At 40.2% G+C, this 21,163-nt stretch overlaps 1 protein-coding gene across 1 annotated transcript in view; it reads left to right on the top strand.

Moving 5' to 3' along the window:
• The first annotated feature begins 924 nt into the window (after positions 1-924).
• The window catches only part of LOC139709032 (centrosomal protein of 290 kDa-like), a 53,038-nt gene continuing 32,799 nt past the window's right edge, over positions 925-21,163 (top strand). The window contains exons 1-22 of the mRNA XM_071621003.1: positions 925-1,017; positions 2,025-2,178; positions 2,925-2,980; positions 3,610-3,753; positions 4,850-4,903; positions 5,486-5,638; positions 6,051-6,233; positions 6,760-6,849; positions 7,653-7,775; positions 8,317-8,440; positions 9,227-9,396; positions 9,971-10,041; positions 10,811-10,988; positions 11,466-11,554; positions 12,416-12,581; positions 13,141-13,371; positions 14,257-14,421; positions 14,898-15,053; positions 15,680-15,799; positions 17,704-17,802; positions 18,353-18,502; positions 20,156-20,236. Of these exons, the coding sequence (XP_071477104.1) occupies positions 925-1,017; positions 2,025-2,178; positions 2,925-2,980; positions 3,610-3,753; positions 4,850-4,903; positions 5,486-5,638; positions 6,051-6,233; positions 6,760-6,849; positions 7,653-7,775; positions 8,317-8,440; positions 9,227-9,396; positions 9,971-10,041; positions 10,811-10,988; positions 11,466-11,554; positions 12,416-12,581; positions 13,141-13,371; positions 14,257-14,421; positions 14,898-15,053; positions 15,680-15,799; positions 17,704-17,802; positions 18,353-18,502; positions 20,156-20,236 (2,850 nt within the window). The remainder of the gene's footprint in view (positions 1,018-2,024; positions 2,179-2,924; positions 2,981-3,609; positions 3,754-4,849; positions 4,904-5,485; positions 5,639-6,050; positions 6,234-6,759; positions 6,850-7,652; positions 7,776-8,316; positions 8,441-9,226; positions 9,397-9,970; positions 10,042-10,810; positions 10,989-11,465; positions 11,555-12,415; positions 12,582-13,140; positions 13,372-14,256; positions 14,422-14,897; positions 15,054-15,679; positions 15,800-17,703; positions 17,803-18,352; positions 18,503-20,155; positions 20,237-21,163) is intronic.

The following is a 21,163-nucleotide window of genomic DNA, read 5'->3' on the forward strand; positions in this document are numbered from 1 at the left end:
TGGACCCGGTCGGTGTGTTGCACACCTACCATACTGCCACGGAATCACCATTGTGTATGACTAGTAAATGTCCTATTCTTATGAAATATGAATAAAATCTACTCTTAGTCTGAGTATGAGCATCAGTCACTGCAAGAAAACTGGCGAATGATGCCAACCCCTCGTGTAGTGGTTCGCCCCAGGTGACTAGCAATACTCGGCAAACAGTATCAACCAGGCATATTCCTGAATGAAGTCACTGCAAACAAACAATGAGTTCAAACATGAATAATGATATTTAGTTTCACCATGGAGCTACTACCGTAGCTCCATGGTTTCACACAAATAGAAATACCACTCTGTCTCTGTGATGTGTGAGGATAGGACATTTAGAATTCTATGAGAGATCTGTCCATCTTAATTCTTAGTAATTCATCTAATTTACATTGCACCTGCATTGTCAGACAACTGTTTGATTGGTAACACACGTTGACTTTTTTTTTTTTTGATGGTGTGCCGAGTGATATGTGTAATTATCAAGAGTAGTGGCACCCAAGTCACCTGTCTCAATGGTACAAAAGGTGAGATTCTGGATGATTAACATAAGGATTTGCAGGGCTGCCAACTCTCACGCATTGAGCGTGAGACTCGTGCATTTTGGTCCTTATATCACTCTAGAACTTTATTTCATTTGCATGCATTTCTGTTGATCTCACTCATTTTGACTCCTAAATTATAGCATTGGCCTATGGGAGTCTCACTCTCAACTAGTTTCCAGTGTTGGCAGCCCTGGATTTGTATTAATTCACATTATATTAAACTCTTATTAAACTGAGTAGTCACATATTGTAATCATTACGTTCATGTTTCTTCACGTTTTGCAGAGCAGAAGCTCCAGTCTGTCTCCTTTATCTGTGAACCAAGTGCCAAGTGTAATCTGTGACCATGGCTCCCATCGACTGGGATTCGTTCATGGACATAGAGAGCACAAACCTGTCCGATGACCAGGCAGATGAACTCTATAATGTACTGGCAGAGGTGACTTTAATTTGTTTCATTTCCTTTTATCTCATTTCAGTTTCTCTCTTTTCACTTTCTATTATTTTCCTTTCTATGCAGTATTTGGAACTAGTAGAAGCCAGAAAGTCTTGTGCAAAAGCTGTTAAAAGTTGTATTTTGATATTCAAAATGTTTAAAGAATTGATAGAACTGTAGGGCCTATGGTACAAATTGTATTTTTTTGGAGTTGTAGTTATTCATGTGTATCAAGATTTAATTTTTATATACAAACAAAACTATTTTTATTTCTTTATTGAAATAATTGGAGGGTAGTAGTGGTTGAAAATTATGAAATTGATTGAGCAGATGATGTATTATAGGTCTTAAAATGTGTGATATCGTGCCACAATTTATTGCAACTTTTTGTCATATCTTGACAAAAGATGTGCTGATCTAAGTTCACAGTTACTTACAGTAAACCTAGATGTTGTCTTCAAAACGAAGAGTCCAAATAAGACTTACTAACAAACTTAAAATCTCTGTCTAAAAAGAGTCTCAATATACATGTACATTAGTCAGTGTACGACCAGAAGAGATGGTAACTTCCCTGAATACAGCAAATGATTTCTAATGACAGCATCGAAATTAGTGAATTAGTAAACACTGGCCCTTTTGAAGTGGTTACAATATGAGGGTGGGTGGGGATTAAAGTTTTAGGAGTTACCTATTCCGAATTCTTATATTTCTCTGTTGTACTTCTTGTTCTTTTCTCCATATATGAGCATTTTGGTCGTGCGGGGGGGGGGGGGGGGGGGGGGGGGGGGGGGGGGGGGGGGGGCAAGACAAAATATTATGTGTTTGTATGGATTTGTCTTGCAAGATTACAATCCTTTTGTGGGGTCACAGATAATGTCATACAAGTGCATATGAGTAAAGCCCTACCATTCGAGAGCCATATCTATGTATGAAGATGAAAGTGATTACTTTGGTAACTGCATTGTATAAAGGCAGTGATGTAGAGTGTTTGTTTGGCCGAAATCATCCAGATTGACAAGCCAGAAGCAGAAAATACTGACCAATGGCAGCAGCTGTTTGATGTGACCAGGGCCATCATGCTGATCAAGGATGCTCAGGCCAAAGTGGCTATGGAGGAGCTGGAGGAATTTGCCAAGGAGCAAGGAAAAGAGGGAGTCATAAACGGTCAGTTGCGGTCAGACTTTATCATACAGCCTTGTAGATCTGCATTCACCAGCAGCGGTCACTCAAAGGTCTTGTGATCCTTTGTGTTTCATTGATTTCGGTAGCAAGCTTTGCAGGGTCTCATTTTATTAAAAAAAAGAATGTTATGGTAGCAATTCTTGCCAGAATCGCAACTTCTTGGAGCAAGAGCCCATCAGGAAGCCAGTTTCTTGTCATTTGTTATTTAATACCATGACACTTACCATTGCAGCAAGAGTTGCTATTATAGCAACGCCTCATGATATGGAGCTCGGTGATCTAAAGCAGAATGTTTGTTCTGGTGTCTTGGTTATTAGTTACAATTGTATGTTTATTTTGGTTGCATGATTTTTTTTTTCTTTCCTTCTAATTTGGGGGCTACAATGTATTTCTTCTCCTTTTCTCTTCTTGTATTAATATAAATTGAATCTGATGTGAACTGAGCATCTCCTCTTTTTATCCATTACTATTCCCTGATTGAGATGTCACAAGTAACAAGAATAATGAAGTCAACCCTCACAAGACTCATTTCTATTAACTTTTGAAGGCACATGTGCTTTGTATTCATTGATTCAGATCACCACCATTGTGTGAGCAGACACCATCAGTTATCTTGCTCACTTATTCATTTATTTGTACATAAACATATATTGACCTGTGCATGGTTGCTCATGTGAGGGCTCCTATGAATGTGTTGTGTATCCATCATTCTCTCTTTCCAAATACAGAGCAAGGCTTGCTTGATCAAATTAAAGAACTTGAGGAGGAAAACAAAAGACTGCAGGTAAGCTTTTCGAAGGTTATATGAATAAATAGACAAAATAATGATGATACATTAGCTGTATATACTTGTGTGCTCAGTGAGCCAAATGCAATTTGGTTCGTGTGTTATGATATACCAGACAGAAGAGGGCCACCACTGAAAAGAGGAGAATAATGTTGGCCACATTGTCTTTGCTGTATTTTGTTCTTGATTTATTAATCTTCTGATGCTACAAAGTGATGAAATACTCTGTCAAGATACTTTTGATGTCCAGGGGTATGAGGGTCTGTATGCAGCAACTCAAATCATGAAAAAAAAAAAACCAACAAACAACAACAACAAACATGTAAAGCTCAATATTTCTTCTGCAGGTCCATTAATACACAATTATAGTATTATGGTGTATTTACCTAGGGTAATATTTACTCTTCACTTTTGATGGTACTCCAGCTTTGCCACTTATATGCCTGGGTCAAACGGGACATAGTAGGTAAAAGATCTTGTCTAAGGATGCCCTCGCTGAGGAGAATTTGAACCCAAGACATCCGGTCAAAGGAGTCCATAACCTTATCTGAATAGCAGAGGGTTGCCATATGGAACTTTCGCTATTCATGTCCCTCCTGTTTATTTGCCTTGGTATCTCTATGCAGCGTATGGGTGGAACAGGGGGCACCAGGGACATGCGCTCACTGCAGAACGAGATCCACGAGCTGAGCCGGCAGTCGGACCTCCTGCAGCGTGAGCTTAAGGACAAGGAGAGGGAGCTGTACAAGGAGCGCAGTGAAGCAGAAAGGGTGAGTGCGATGGTGTTGTTTGTTCGTTTGGGTTTTTTAGGGTGGGGCGGTCATGTGTCTGAGAGCAGACTCGCCATAAATAAATCATAATAATAATTGTGGCTGCCACCCAAACAACTTGAACATTTGTAGCTGATTTCTTGCTTATATGCTGCTGGTGTGGGTGATGTGATTACTACTGTTACATTGTATGTTGCAGGTTAAAGTGCTTGTAGGAGTACGTATTTTGTCATTCTGTTTTTATCCATATGTATGTAATGGCTCTCATATAAAATACTCTCGTAAACAGTGCAACTTTAAAGGGACTGTACAGTACTGGTTGAGGTAAGGATTCATGTTTTGAACATTCCTAAGTGAGATAATGAAAAGCCTCTTATGAAATATGAAAGAGCATGTAATTTTAAGAAGGATTCAACGTTTATTTGATTAACATTGGTTTTCAAATGGCTGAGATATCCAAAAAAGTGCTAATAATAAAAGGCGACATGCCCCAACTTTATCAGTATCTCTTTGTTTCACCTTGTTTTTGGATATCTCAGCCATTTCAAAACCGATTTTCATCGAACAAACTTTTGATACCCCTTAGAACTGCATGCTCTTTGACATCTCATAGAGTGGTTTCTGAATATCTCACAAAACGTTAAAAGCTAAATCTTCACCTCGACCAGAACTGTACACACCCTTTAAATATGTGATAAACTTCTCAAAAGATATTCTCAGAATTGCAATTTTAGTAGGGAAGTAGAAAGGGCATGTAAGATATGTGATGCACTTTCTCACCTTGTCTCTGGAGTGTGTAAATGAAAGACTTTAACAGTGCCTCCTTGTTTCAAACATTATCATGAATTATTTACAGGCAGCATTCTTTCATATTGTATCTCTCAAATATTGTTTTATAAATAGTGCAATCATTGCTTTTTGTATTTGAAAAACATTTGATAGATGTATGCATGCATTGTTGTTGTCATATCTTGTGCTTCGTGCCTGATTCCAGTGTATCTATTTTCCCCCCTGCCATTTAGGTTTGACTGATGAGTCAGTGCACGTAGAGCGCAAGCTTTGATTTCACTTGATTTTAATATTTCCATCATTTCAGGTCCACAGCAGAGTTGAAGAGGCTGAAAAGGAGATCAGAGATTTGAAGAGAGATGTAAGCATGTCCACCAGCTCCTGGTTATAGGAACTTTCTGACTACACTATCATTTTACCTTTCACGTTTAGCTTGACAATTTACAAATATCAGGAAGCTTTGCTTAAATATTGACAAGTGTTCAGCTGCTTCCTGCAAATCACAGTTAAAAAGTAGAAATTGCAAACACTTCATCATTGTTATCATTATTCTATAGTAAGTATGCATTTGTTTCATAATTATTCATGCCAGTGATTTTTTTTCCTACTGTCATTACGAAATTGAAGACAGATTCAAACGACAATTTTCATTATATCTTTTTTTTTACATTCTTGCAAAGTCTACATCATAACAGATATTCAAGAATTATTTGGTTTTTTTTTTCAGCCCTTGACCCAAATTTGCTAGTCATTCTGAAAATGCCTCACCAGTGACAGAACTATACTATGGTGTTTAGAACCACTGTTTAACTACTGGGTACTTGTATGTGTTTTTGAAGTTATTCAAATTTTGTGTAAGATTTATCTTGCCATGAATTGTTCTGACAATACCCTTTCTCACTTTTTGTTTCACAATGAATGCTTCTGACTGTTTGAATTTTAGAATGATGCTCTGCGACAAGACTTGCGTGACTACCAGCGCCAGATGGAATCGCAGCGGGAAAGCCTGCGCCAGCGGCGGGGCGACGACGTAGAGTACCAGGACAAACTACGACAGAAGAATCGTGACATCAACATGGCACTGGATGAAAACAAGGTACAGGCACGATGTCTGAATGCCTTCAGGTGCAAAAATTTAGTCTCACTCTATTCAATTCAACGAATGCATCCCTGACTTAAAAATCTCTTTTTGCTGTTTTAGTGGTCATAGTGGGTCTCACTCTCTAATACCATGTAGAAAATAGCCATGTTTCAAGTGACCTATTACCTCTTTGATATATATATTATTTTTTTGACCAGTAGTAAATGTGATGGTGATTTGTTGTCTGTCAAAGATAAATGGTGTTTCCTTGATGTACATCACACAGCTCTCAAATTAATCATTAATGAAAACTTTGTTTCTGTTGTTTCAAGCTAATCAAAAGATGGATTACATGATTGCAAAACCAAAACAAAAGTAAACAAAACAGTTGTCACAGTTCATCACCACAATCTTTTGATGCATCCAGCAACTGATCGAGGCCAATGAGCACCTCCAGAAGCAGATGGAGGACATGACCAAGCAGTTGACGACGGCGACGAAGGAGATGGATCGGATCGCTGAGGACTACGCCCGCATCAAGAAGCTCTCCGGCCAATACGACTCCAGGGCCCAGCGTCTGAAGCAGGAAAATGAAGTCCTGAAGGAGCAGGTATGAGCAAATTAAAGCGGTCGTGACTAAGTGACCAAGTCAACTCCCCATCAATAGTGGCAATACAGTACATCGAATGCAATGAATTTTTTTTTAGTTGCCCTTCTTCTGTGTAACCAGTTTTACCATAACAGATCCTTTATTCATGCCTGCAGCTCAGTGGATTAGAATGGGGTGAGTTTTAGTGGATGAATGCTTGTAATCAATTAAAATGCAATATATTCGTAGTTCTGCATATTAGAGGTTTGCCCAACCTAGTAACTAGCAAAAGAAAAAAAAAATCTGGAGCATTCAAACCTTTAAAAAAAAAGAAAAAGAAAAAGAATGAATTAAAGATGCAAGTATGAAAGGATCATCCTGTGGCAGGGCAAAAGTGAAAAATTCACAATGAGCATTCTTTGGAAGTTTTTCCTCCATGTATTAAATTTCGATGAATCTAGCTGATAGTCGTTAAATGAGTGGTATGCTACATTATATTCTCCCCATGTGTGATGTGGCATGATTTTGCTCCGACTACCACCTGCAGATCAAAGAGCTGTCAGACAGACTCCAAGCCCAGATCGGCGGAGATGATGAGGTCATGACGGAGCTTGACAAGAAGGTTGAGGAGTGGAAGGTGAGTTGCCAGACGGTGCCCCAAAATTTGGCTCTCCTCCCTTTTCTCTTTCCATTAAAATCAGTATGCGACATGAAACTTTCGCGAATACGAGCCAACAGGCCTTTTTCACAACATGAAACTTTCACAAATTGACGACTTATATTCAATGCATAGTGAAGACAGAAAGTTTTGCATGCCTTTAACTTTCGGAAAGCTTGGCTCCTTGACAAATTCATGAAAGTTGCATGCATATAAACATTTCTGATTGTACAGTACTCCAACTGTCATTGTGCACTGTGATGTTCCGCTTTCTATCTCAGCTGCGTGTATGCTTGGAAAACAGACTTTGAGATCAATGCTGCTCATATAACATGCCATCTATTCTTATTCAACTAGATTACATCTAGTTGACATACTAAGTTGTACTCTCATATTTAATATTAGTGAATTTGGCCTATTGCCTTAACTATTTGATTTTCCCAAGGTTCACTGCAATGAAGCCACAAGTGTTCCTCTGAACATTTCTACCTTGATCATGATATTTCCCCCTTACTGCTGAGTTGAACTGCTCTTCAAACACCCATGTGCTTATTCATATTTTGATGGTCTTTCATGAATCAAGTGCCAGACTATTGTTTAAAAAGATGGTTATTTTTTTCAAAATAATTTCCTTGACCCCTGTAACTTCATATGCTTTTTTCTGCATTCTGTACACAGGAGTACCAAAAGCAGTGCTGTATAACTGCTTTTCATGCAGAATACCATCTTAAAATCATCTAGCCGTCAGTGAATGTTTGCAATTGTTTGTCTTTTTTCCCAAGTCTGCACTAGAAGGCAAAGACATGGAAATAGACCGTCTCAACATGATCATCCAGCAGCAAAAGGACCAGATAACAGCCAGTGAGATTGACACGGACAAGACCTCAGTCATTGCACTCTCAAAGGTAATTAAGGGGAGCGTCCCTTGCAGATGGGGATATAAAGATATTCAAAGGCATGCAGTAATGGGCTGATAACAAGCCCCAGTTCATGTAACCTTATGTACAGCAGGATTTATCTCGCTTAATTTTTGTTAAGGTGCATTAGAAGCTTAGCCATTTTTAAGTTCTCATTGGGCTATGCGTCTTCTTCTTTTTTCCCCAAAGTTACCAAAACATTGGCATTTTCATCACTACAGAGTCTTCATCTGGTGATTTGATATTTGATATTTGACTTATATGACATGGCTTTACATCAATAAAGATGTACAAGTCACTTTTGAAAGTTGAATCATGTAGCCTCAGAAAAGATGGATATTAATGTCATTGAATGCTTAGTTTTCAAGTGTACTGAGTTACTTCAAGACTTATCTATGGATCATGATTACACATATTTGATGACTTTGTCATGTGTGAAACTTCTGGTCAAACTGGTCCCTTGTGTCAAGCAGTGAATAAAACAACTGAGATGTTTTGTCGCATCTGTCACAATTTTTCCCCTTTGCAGGCCCTTCAGGAGAAGGACACTCAGCTTGCTGCCCTGCGACAACAGCTGGAGGAATCTGCGAGGGAGATGGACGAGCGGGCGGAGGAGTTGGAGATGTTGAAGAATGACGCCACGAAGGGTGACGGTATGGTGCAGTATGAGATACTGATGGTGATGATGATGATGATAATGATGAAAATTGTTATAGTGATGACAATTACGGTGATTATAATGATGCCGATGATAATGGTAATAGTTGTAATAGTGATGGTAATTATGGTGGTGTCGATGATGATGGTGATAGTGGTGATGATGATGATGGTTAAAGTGAATGTGATGGTATTTGTTGGTGATGATGAAGATGGCATTGGTGATAGTGATGATTTAGATTTGGATTTAGTGTTGGATTTATTTAATGTGGCCACAAAGAAAACAATGCTTCTTAGTAAGCAACCACCGATCCAATAGCTTTAGCTCCCTTGCAAAGGACTATTAAAAAGCAGTGAGGGTAAAGTATCTTTTGTGAGTTCACTACTGCTGCTGCCAGTAGACTTGAACCAGAAACCCCAGAGTTTAGGTACTGTAATCTTTTCCACTGAGCCACAGCAGCTCATAGTGATGATGATGATGATGGTGATGATGATGGTAATAATGATAGTTGTATTTCTGTTTTTTTTTTGCAGATGCAACCTGGGCCCTGTTGCATAAAAGTCGAGATCAGACAAGCAGTCAGAAAAGCAAACATACATCTCTGAATACTCGATTCTGATTGGCCATACACTTACTTATGTTCGATTTTCTGACTTATGTTTGATTGCTTCTTTTTGTGCAGCAGGGCCCTGTACTCATTGGGATGTAGGGTAAGGAAAAAAATATTTCTCTAATGCCAGACCAACTTTTGAACTTCTGTCGTTCTTGTTTTCCCGTGCAGCCCCGGTTGTGCGGCTGCAGAACATGATCACAAAACTGAGGGAGACGCTCAAGGAGCAGGAGAAGGAGATGAAAGGGGCGGAGGAGCGGGCACAGCAGGCTGAGGCCGACGCGAGGCAGAAGGACAAGGAACTGAGTGAGGCTATCAACAGGATGAAGGACTATGAGGATGTGAGTTTGGCAGATTCAGTGCCATGACTTTACTTGATGTTCAGACACGGTTTTGGAAAGGAAATGTAGTGTGAGATGGGCAGACAATTCAAATAAATGCATATTTTTGATTGATGAAAGGACGTAAAGGGAGATAGGTGGGTGGATGCGAGAGAGAGAAAGATTTAGGATATAGCGTTTTGTCTGTAAATCAACGCCTGATAACAGAAAAAGGGACTGTCAAGATGCAAGATTTGCATATGTTACCAGGTTTGTAAAGAGAAGAAGAAAGTGAAACTTGAGAATTAATGGTATTGGGAGTGCACTGAAGATTTCATAACAAGTTTAGTGTAACCAAGTAAAGTGTTATTTGAGTGAGAAAAAAAAAATCACATCTGCCATTTGTACTTGTCAGATGCATCATTGATATTTCTTAACAGTCAATGCCTAAAAGCTTGACTTTTAATGTTGCTTTGTTTATTTGAACTATCTGTGATTCTTGCACTTGTAGTTGAATAGCATGTTGTTTTCATGTCATGCGTAGTTGTTTGTTTCATGCATATTCACATGCTTTATGCATATTCATTGCTACCAGGGGGAGTATGGCCTAGCTGAAGCAGTGCAAGAAATCAAGCTTGGGAAGAAGCAGATCGCCCTGAGAGAGAGGTAGGAATCCAGAATCATTTCAAGTGTGTGGATCTTGACTGTGTTCAAAAGTAGGAAGCTGTTTTGACCCTTGTACAGGAAAGGCATTGGTAGATTTGTTTGTGTTTGTTGTTTTTTTGTTCCTTGCAAGGATATGCAACAAGAAATTGTTCTTTTTCCATAATCAGCTAGTCACCTACCAACATGAAATCTTTGATGAGTTATACAGACAATGCAAACATGAATGAAATAATGTGTTTTGTTTTTGCTTCTCACGTTGTATGTATGTCATTTACTTTTTTGCTGTGCACCAGTGTTCATCTGTTCCTGCATTTTTTCTCCTGTCTCCCCAAATCTTATTAATGATGAAACCAGCATGTGTCATAATGAGCAAACTTCTCTAGAAAATAATGAAAAAAAAAAGAGAAGAAAAAGGAGTGAAGTGAAAAGAACAGTGAGCATACAGGTGTTGTAGGTGTATGGGGGATGAGAACAGGTGAGGAGGACAAAGAATAAGAGAATAGGAGACACATCCTAACGATAAACCCATTTTTTCTTTTGATTGCATCCTTTTATAAGCTGGAAATGACCCCAAATTTAAGGGGAAAATCAAGACACGAATTGCTGTTGATTTGAATTTAATGGGAGTAGCTATTTCAACATGAAGATCATAAATGTGCAATTTAGACATTGCAATTATCACAGGAAGGAGAGGACATTTAAAAGTTGCCCCATTATGATGAGAATCATGATAATTCTTTTCTGTGCCTTTTCCCCACTTGCCATTCAGGAACATTGAGCAGCTGACACAGAACGTCAACAAGCTGGAGATCCAGTTGAATGAACTGCTGGAAGAGAATGAGGAGTTGAGGAGTCGGCTGGGCTTTGAGCCCAAGCGCCCCATCGACATGGAGCAGGCCCGGCTGCAGCGGGGCACCCAACAGCAGCAGGATAGGGCTCTCAACCAGGTGAGTCTGGGGTGAGGTGTGATGGGGGAGGGGTGGGGGTAATGGCTGAGGTACCAGGTGAATTAGAGATGGGGGCTTTGAAAGGGTAGAATGAAACTGTGATGTTTGTCTTTGTTACAAATACATGTAAGATGAGATGAAGATGTCAGCTCACTTGCAAATCTCAGGTTGAGCACTCGGATCTTTACAAAATATTCTTATTTGAAACATATTTTAAAAGACAAATTTTACTTCCATAGTATGGAATCTTTTAGGAGTTTACCATGTCATTGAAAACAAAACTATGAACTGATTTTTTTTTCAATGAGTTTAACTCTGGTACAAAGGAAGATGAGATTTGCACTCCACAATGATGAGATGTACTGTATGAGGAAAATTGTATAAGATGCTTTGAAGAGCATGGAATGATGTTATTCTCCTTATATCCTGTGTCATGTTGATTACTTGACTAAATTGAAGATTGTATTTTCCCTGCAGGTGTTGACAAAGGAGGTGGAAAGGCTGGAAGAAGAAAGGATTGCTCTCAAAAGGCAGATTCGTGCCCTGGCCACCCAGCGTGCTCAGAGGTATGGAAACAGCAATTTCAGTCTTGAATTGCAAACTTTAAACAATGTAGCACATAGCAAAAGAGCATTTATCTTTGCTCCAGATATATGATGTACAACACAGATGTATTTTTTATGAAATAGACTCTTCTTTCATACTTGTGTCATGTATGATGTGTTCAGTCTGCATTCCACTTACTACTTCTACACCGGGATGAAATTACAGAAAGTCAAAATTACAGAAAGTCAAAATAAAATCACATAAAAGAAAGTCCAAGATAATGTGTTTGCTGATAGTGGGACTGAGAACACAACATTTGAAGTCGCTGTCTTCATAATAGCAGTCTCAGTTACATGTATTAGTCCCCACCCTCCCACCTCATTTCTTTACATATATACATTGTATATCAAGACATGATTACAAGATAAATTGAATCCCCCATATACTGAAGGAGTTGATCATAAGTTGTGTGATTTGTGTAGTTTAAAAAAAAAAGTATGAGAATGGAATTCTATTGGGCAAGGTTGTGCAGTGTTTGTTTGTGTGTGTGTGTGTCTTTCTAATAGAGAAGTGATGGACACCAATACTCATTCAATTACTTCTCGTAATGGATGATAAGCACAAATGGAGTGATGTCCTAAGACAGCAATCATATCTTTAGTGAAGGAGCAAAATATTGCATGACACTTCTTTTGTCTGTAACTTTCAGCTTTTTGAGACCTGCAGCACAATGCATGAGTATTCATTCTTTTGTTAGTCACAGGTTTGCCCTTGTAAGGTTTCCACTATTCCGGTGATTTGTGTGGCAGGATCCAGCATATGACACTGCAGTATCTTAAAACAGGAGTAACAGCTTGATATGTACCTTGATATACCTGCAGGGGTGTGGCTCTTGGGTTGACTGCGGAAGAGATGATGGAAGTGGATGAGTTTGCCGAGGGCCTCAAAGCAGCGAGGAAGGGCACTCCAGCAAGTGCTTCCGGCAAAATCTCAGAAGCCATCAAGGCTGGGAAGGACATTATCCCTTCAGACTCTTTGAGGATTAGGGTGAGGGTGAACAGCAAACATGGCTTGCTGCATATGGGACTGTGTGTAAAGATGGTGCAATTGCCTAAAAGATTTTGTGCTCCACAATGTTCAAAACTAACTGTGATACTGGTTGACTGGGCAACAATGAAAGTTGTGCCTTCTGGATCAAGTCTAGTTGATCCCAGCTACTCCATTTCCAGCTTGATAAACAATTCTAGAATGGCTCCTTGACAGATTGAGTTCAACTGTTTACATGCCTATGCACCTACACCATTCCTTACTTATCTGTGTCATTGCATTCAGTCGATTACCCCTCCAGTGAAGCAAAACAAAACAAAACTTTTAAACAAAAAAAGACTTTGGCCATGCTTCAATTTAGTCAAACCCACCCAGATGTAACTATTCAATAGTTCCACTAGGAAGCCAATTTAGAAACAAGAAGGATTTGAGGTGACAGATGGGATTGACAGTATATTTTAGGGATTTCTGTGCCAATATGGTAAAAAAGCCAAATGCTGATTGGCAAAGAGGCTACATCTTTCATTCCATCTTTTTTCATATTTCTTTCCCACCACAGACACACCAACTGGAGCAAGAGGTGTCAAGATCAGAGCAGGCCCTGGAGCGGAGCCGCACCCAGCTGGCGGAGGTGAAGGCGGAGAACAAGAAGCTCCATGAGGACAAGCAGAGGGTGGAGAAGAGCATGAAGGAGATCCTTGAGGCCCTAAAGGAAGGATCAAGAGGAGGAGGGGGTCAGGGACCAGTGGATCCAGAGACTTTGGGTCCCATTCTGGAGAGACTCTGTGTGGTGAGTTTCTGTTTGACTTCCATTTGATGTTTTGCATTGCTAACCTGTTGAGGATGGACTGATTTTGCTATAACACGCATTTTCCATAGACACCTGCCCGAGTATTCTCGGGACTCGTCTTCAACAGGTTAAAACCGAGATATACAATGTATATTGAGATGGATTCTTTAGTTTCAAAGCTTTGCAGACCATTAGCTTGTAAGAGAAAAATTAGAAAGCTAACAGTAGAGTACAATTGCAAGTCAACCTCACAGAATTTTTGCAGAAGAGAGAGGTGATTATAACAGCAGGATTGTAAAATTTAAAGGAAATACAATTTTGAAATTCCCTGGAAATTGTCTACTTAGAGAACTAAGTGTTAATGATGTGTTGACAGCAGATTTCCTGACAATGAAATGTTCATATACAAGGTGTAGCTACCCTCCTTTTCTCATCTGGTGTTGTATGGAGGTGACATGATGTAGCAGTTGGCAGGTGTGAGTGGAAACAGGTACATTTTGTAGGTCCTGGGTCTGAACCTGGACTATGGCATCACTATCTCAAATTAAGACATTCATTGGTTCTATATTTCTCTGTAAACTGCAGAAAGCATTAAAAGAGGGATCTGTAAGCGTGTGTTGCAAGCCCAATGCAAACTGTTCCTCTCTTTGCCTACAAGAACAGTCAAGGACAGCACTAAGAGGCTGTAATGGAGATTCGGTGCATATCATTTGAAGGTTTGGACCGCACCCAGTGGCTTCAAGCTGAAAGTATCAACAAAGTAGTTTTGCTCATATGGCTACAGATGGTATCCAGTACTGTAAACATTTATCTTTCCTCTTTGTCCTGTTTGTATGTGTGTATGTTTGTTTGTGTCTGTTTGTGCGTATTTCTGTGTCCTGATAGCTGTTTGAGTCCAAGGACTCCAAGGAGGCATACGAGGCTCAGGTGTACCTCAAGGCCCAGGTGGACCAGCTGACGGGGCGTAATGAGGAGCTGCGCCGTGAACTGAGGCAGGCTCGCAATGAGACGGAGAAGGCCAGTGTCGCTCTGGATCGTGCTCAGACCAAGGTAATGAATGCATTCAGATTTTCAGTAGTTCTACTGCAGATAATTTTTCGGTGCATGACTTGCTTACTTTCTGAAAGGTTTGGGACATAATATTAAATCGGGGTATGATGTAATCGAGCATTTGTTTTCTGCCTTTAACTATAAGAAAGTAGGTGAAAGCACTTCTTCATTGCTGTAATCCAATTATGACACATTGCTATTCTGTTGTGTTTAGACCTTTACTATGAATCTATTTCTATTGATCATTATGTCATCTGAAGTCCTCCCTGACTATACCTTTTTAACCCTTCTTTTCTTTCTACACTTATGTAGTACTCATGGAATCAGTTAATGTCCGTTTTGATATATTGCTGCTATGAAAGCACAATATACTAAATGCTAGCTGTAGATGTGATCAAGAAACGTAACCCTCTGTACAATGATCCAATCGTGACTTCATGACACCACCATCACCTCCTATGCACCTCATGTTTTAGATCATGAGGCTGGAACAGGACCTAAAAGATCTGCGTGACCTGGGTCAAGGGGCAGCGGTGATGACCCTTCACCATTCAGCTCTCCCACACGGCCTGGCTGCCTCAAGTGCTGAGATCATCTCCTCTCTCAATGAGCAGCTAGTCCAGACTTTGCAGGTAAGAATATCATAGTTCAGTATGGATTTCTAATGGTGTCATCAGCAGCAGATTGATGATTGCCTGCGTTGCATCGTGATCATCTTGAATTCATTCATATGCGCCATATATTATGCAGTACATTAAGGAAATCAATAGTATGTTTGTGAAAATTTCAAGTGTCATGTTTATTCATTATGCAGCTTGTCAAACTTGACCGGAATTGTTTCTGGCAAGGTCAACGCCTTGTGTACCGTGAAATATGAGATAGCTTTAATGTCTTCTTGCACATTTCATTGTTTCTGTGCATGGATCCTAAATCTTTCACGTTATATTGATGATTAGGGATTTCGTCAATGTGCAGATGCATTTTGTTCATCTGTGCCCCTAGGGTATCGGGGTTTCACTGGTATATGAATCATGAAGAATAAATAGACATACTTAAGTTACTTTGTCTACATAATTGACCACAGCGGAAAGTTTTCAAGTTTTCAAGAGCATCACAAATACATCTTTTACATGACACATGATTATTTTTTTAATCGTATGAAATATCAAATTTAGTTTTGAAAGCTCCCAAGATAGGTCTTAATTGAGCTTGCCATGGTGTATTTTTTAAATAAAATTTCTTCATGACTGTTTTCCAGGAGTTGTCAGTAAAAGAAGATCAGCTTGGTAAAACTGAGGTGGCGCTGCAGACGTATCGGCGGCGCTTTGCTGTCTTGAGACACCAACAGGGTCTGATTTACCAAGACTATCAGCAGAAGGTATAATTTGCATGTTTATTTGCTGTGTGCATTTATTTTCTGTTGTGCATGTCAGCAAGCAGAAGTGAGGTATCTACATATGAATGTTGTTCTTTCTCTTCTCCTTCGCTTCATAGCCCTCTCTCTTTGTCATGACAACTCACCCTGCATTGTCCCTGTAACAAAGCATGAAGTTGGGTTAGTTCAGAATGAGTGATTGTGCATGCTTGAATTGACTTGCAAAAACTTGACCCAATTTGTGCAGTTTGCTTCAGAATATGCAAGTTTAACAGTACCAACATTATTGTGATAAGAAAGCAAGTGGCTATTATTATGGGGTGTTTTTTTTTTTAACGAAGATAGAAATTAAAGTTACAAATTTATTTTAGGACAGAAAGAACTAGATACTGTACCTAATAGACTGATCCTGTCTAGGAGACGCTGTTTGTAATGTTTGATGTATTTGTGACAGATTTCAATATATCTCGTTGGTCATTCAAATTCGTGAATAGGCAACCATGTTCCAAATAATTGCATTCAATCTAAAAGAAGTCCTGAATATAGTTAGTTTGGGGTCGTGTATGCATGTGTCTCTCATTTGGCTTTGAATATATTGAGATTTATGATGATTATTATTTTGCAGTAGAGGTCCACCTGTTCATTGACAACTTTGAACTCGCGCTTAGCAAATAGGAATACACAGGCACATGTCCCTCGGATTGGACATTGGAGATCCCATGTGTAAGAGAGTCACAACTCATGCACGTAAAAGATCCCACTTCATTTATTCATCGCAAAGAGCAGAACATCAAACTTGACCCCACATTATGGAAGACCAGCTTTTGCAGCTGAATATGGGTTATCCAGCCATCTTGTTTGATGGAAAACGAAACAAACAAACAAAAATTAGGCGCTGTATAGGCCCACAGACGAGCATAATACGGAGGGTTGTTTGACACTTTCGAGGAAAAAAAAACCAATTTCGATTATATTGAAACTGATACTTAAACATTTTATACGTATTGTTTGTTGTGTATTGCTGTCTTATTGATTTACTTTTGCGGGACTATGTGAGATCATTGTGTGTCAGTTTGTCTTTAAATTGATGAATTGTCATTATCATGATTATGTGGTTGGTGTTGGGGCGTTGTCAGCATGCAGTATCACCAAGAAATATGATTACTAGTCGCTGTGTTGTTTGGATGCACTGCTGATTGGACATTGCAATTTGAAATTTATTGAGATGAAAAACAAAGAATACATGAACAGAGAACAATGTAGAACCTGTAAACAACCATAATCACACTATATGCAAGCCTTTGTTGGTTGTGTTGGCCCTTTTCCCTTTCTTAAAAGTCTACTCCATTTTCCTTGTTAAATTGATTGCCCGAAGTAGGAACTTGATCGCCTAAAAATGAATTTGAACGCTCCAAACAAGCTCATTGGGACTATCACGTGACTATCGCATGAATTTGAATGCACGAGTAGGAAAGTCGGTGCTCGCATTTTGAAATTGAATGCCCAATCGTGAATTTGATTTCACGAACACGAAATAGAACGCCCATAAATGAAATTGATCGCTCGGATTCTGAATTTGAATGCCCGAATATTTTCGCGTGCGTGCGCTGCGTGAATTTGAATGCACATGAATGAATTTGAGTGACAAAAGTATGAAATTGACCGGGAAAACCTATATTATGGGGTCTGTTGCATAACAATGTGTATAATTAATATAAGTGACATCAATGTCACCTTCTATGGCAACAAGTTCATTGATCACAGCTTCTTGTATCACCGTTCCTCACCTGTTGCTATGGTGATGCAAATATTGTAAGCTGCAGTCACTGTAAAGTGCTTAGTAGCGCTGGGCTAGAGGTGAGCAGAACGCTGATGCAGTAATAGAATGCACTGACTCTCTTCCTCAGGTTGACGACTGGCTACAGCGAGAGAAGGCATGGGACGAGGAGAAGCAAAAACTGGTGGACGCCGCAGGACAGCACGAGGCTCGGCAGCAGGAATTCAATGTGAGTTTAGGCAGAAGACTACCAACCAGTGATCTTTTTCTGCATTTGAGAACCATACTTTTATTTTTCTTATATTTTTTATTCATTACATAAAATTTGCAAGTCATCATGGGGTGAGACTCTGTTGTATTTGAATGAATGGAACCCATGAATTCAAAGACAAGAGTATCATAATGGCTCGTGGTCCCATAAGGCTGACCTGACTCAGGTCCCAATTGGGAATGTCAGACATTTCCATGACTCTCCGGCAAAACATACATAACTCTATGCACAAAGGTGATCCCATTCTGCGTGGAAAATGCCAGCAGAGAGCATTTGGTGGATATTTCACCACAGTCCACTCTTTGCACACTGAATACAGATTAGCCAGGTTGAGGAAAATGCAGTGAATATCACCCAAGGTCTTTTGAATGTGACGATACACTGGCTTGCAGTCAGAGATTTCCATGCATTTACTGTTTCCGGAGACCCTGCCCCTTCTACTATGATGTCTCGCAAATGAAATTCTACTAACTGAATGAAAACTCTTACCTTGTTTCTTTTCCTATAGCGTCTTTTGGAGTCCCTCGAGGTCGACGGTGATGAACAGCAGAGGCGTCTGGCAGAGGCTACTCGCAAGGTCACTGTCCTGCGGGTGAATGAGAGGACATTGACCAGGCGCTTCACTGCCTGCCAGGAAGCAGAGAGCACCTTGAGAAAGGTCAGTCAAGATTCATGGACCAAACCTTCTGAAAAATGTTTAACATAGACAACGCTTTGGAACAACCAATCATTTCTCTTTTCTTCCAAATGCAATGTGGGGAAACTTGTCATATTAGCTCTTTTAATCTTTTCTGGTGGTGTTCTTTTTTAAAAAAAGTAAAATTCAAAGTTTTTCAAGGTTATCTTCAATCCATGAAGGACTTGTGTGTAGTACGTCAGCATAATCAGACTTGTATATCTAACTGGCTATCAGCTTACCATGTGTCTTAGCCTACAAGTTGTATGATATAGTTTTGAGTTGTAGCAACTAAGACCCCGTTTACAGTGCGGGGCTGGGCAGAGCCGCGGCCGAGCCCAGCCTCAATTGTGGGGCCGAGCCCCGCAATTTTGTCCATTTACACTGCCGGGCTTGGCCGCGCTTTTGATTAAAACCTTTCAATATTTTGTCGTAGTGGGGCTCTGCTTGTAAACAAACACAATTTGGTATAGTCTCGTTTTCAGACCCTTTGCCAACTGCATTCCTTGGCGACTTTGTCGCCATTCGGGCAAAAGCCTTTGCCGAAGGAAAAATCCTTTGCAGGACAAAACCACCTTAAACTATACTTACTAGTTTTCGACATTGAGGGGGTTAATATCCTAAATAACGAAATAGTATGGGCAGAGGGTATGGAAGCCAGACTAAAATTGGCCGCGCATTTGGCCCAGTTTGCGTTTACACTGAGAAAAGGCCGGGCTCGGCCGCGGCCGAGACCACCTCCAGAGCGTGGCCAAATGCGCGGCCAAAATTGGCCCTGCATTTGGCCTTTTGCGCGTTTACACTGAAATGAAGGCGGGCTCGGCCACGGCCGAGCTGCGGCCTCGCCTCGCACTGCAAACGGGGTCTCGTAGGGCTTTACACACGGTGTCTAGTATTTACAAATCCCTCCTTAATTTGATAAAGAAAAAAAGAGAGATAATGATATTAATCAGAGCTGTAAACATGTATATGCATGTACCCAAAACATTCTTTCGTCTTTTTTTTTTTTCAAGCTTTTCATGTCAATTTAAAGGTGTACGTGAAGAATATGCAGGTTTTAATAGAAAAGAAAAAACCTACTGAAATGAGACTATGCCAATCAGTGATACACCGTATGTAAGGCTGCATTCACATAGAAGTATAGTGTTTGGGTATTCGGTGCTTGTTTTCGAGGGCACGCAAATAGCTTGAATCGAACGATAGGATTTCCTAACTCCGGTTCACATAAGAGGGCACTATTCGAAAATACCGAATAGCTGCGAATAGTATAGCATGTTGGGAATCGCGCTTGTTCGATTTTCGAGCAGCGTATACCATCTTTTGTTTATGAAATGATGAAAATTTTGGTCTGGATTTGCCCTTTAGCGAAAATAGGCATGTAGACTGACATTCTGATGCAGTTTAGAAATTGTTATTGCTGGGATGATTGTGTAGGAGGAAGAAGTAGGGAGTTCATGGTGCGGGTGATGGTGTACTGGGTCGACTTGACAGCGCATAGCGAATAGCGAATACCGTATACTTCTATGTGAACGCAGCCTTAGGGATTTGTGTTGTACATTCTGCAGGTGTATATGCATCATAAATATATATTGTAAATGTATGATATCTTTAATTCAATTTTGTGTGTCTGTGCAGGAGGTGAATAAACTGCGAAATGAGATGGTTCAAATGGAGAGTGCCATCACGGAGCGGATGGGATATCTTCAACGTCACAAGGTAATTCTCAGTATCCAGTCATGACTGAAAATATTGAAGGTTCCTTTCTTCAGTTTGATGATTACCTCTTTCATTTTTGCCAAACAGCAGTCATTGTGTGAGCATTATCAGACATTTTATGAAATCCTTTAAAGACCTAATAAAATGGTTTAGGCATTTTTTTCTCAATGATGTAATAATATTAAATGTTAAATTCTAAGTAATTCTATGGTTGTGCGGGGTTTTTTACTGTTCTGAATTTTGTTCTATATTTGTTAACGTAATGGATGCAATTTCCTCGGTTTTGGAAAACTTGCTATACTTTCGCCGCATGCGGCGCACTATCACTTCTAAATTGTGATGACGTCTAAGAACGGAGTCGTTCACGACTAGTCTAGCCGTAGCCAGCGAGCTGGCAAGGCTATGCTAGCGCAGCGCAGCGACAGCCGGCCGGCGGCTGCACTAGCTAGCGCTGGCGGCGCGGGGGAGCGAGCTAGCGAGCGCATAGCAGGTGCTGCGCTGCACTATTGTCATTGGCTAAGCCTTTAGACAAAAGACTATTTAATGAACTGCATCGGATTTAATACTGCCAATAATACAGATTACAACTGTGGTACGCTTGGATATCCATTATTTTCGGCAAATTCGTGAAATAGGCCCCACCACTGCGTGTCTGTACTAATAGTAGTACTATATAAATTTTACGGCGACTCGCCTGTTTCAGCCCCACCGTGTGGCGTTCATCTCGGTAGGTAAGCACGGCGGTGGGGCTGCCTTCCACAGTAAATACTTGTGAATGCGGCGAAAATGACTTCATAATATGGCCCTTGACTAATTTAACGGCCAATTTAACCATAAATACAACCCTACCTAACCCTAAACCCTAGGAGGACCTACCCTTGCTTGCTATAAACGCACGGGTACGGTGCACGCGCACTGCGGTGGGGC

The sequence above is a fragment of the Diadema antillarum genome, unplaced genomic scaffold (genome assembly GCF_040938485.1).
Source record: "Diadema antillarum isolate AM-2024a unplaced genomic scaffold, OU_Dant_1.0 scf00000037, whole genome shotgun sequence".
Lineage (NCBI taxonomy): Eukaryota > Metazoa > Echinodermata > Echinoidea > Diadematoida > Diadematidae > Diadema > Diadema antillarum.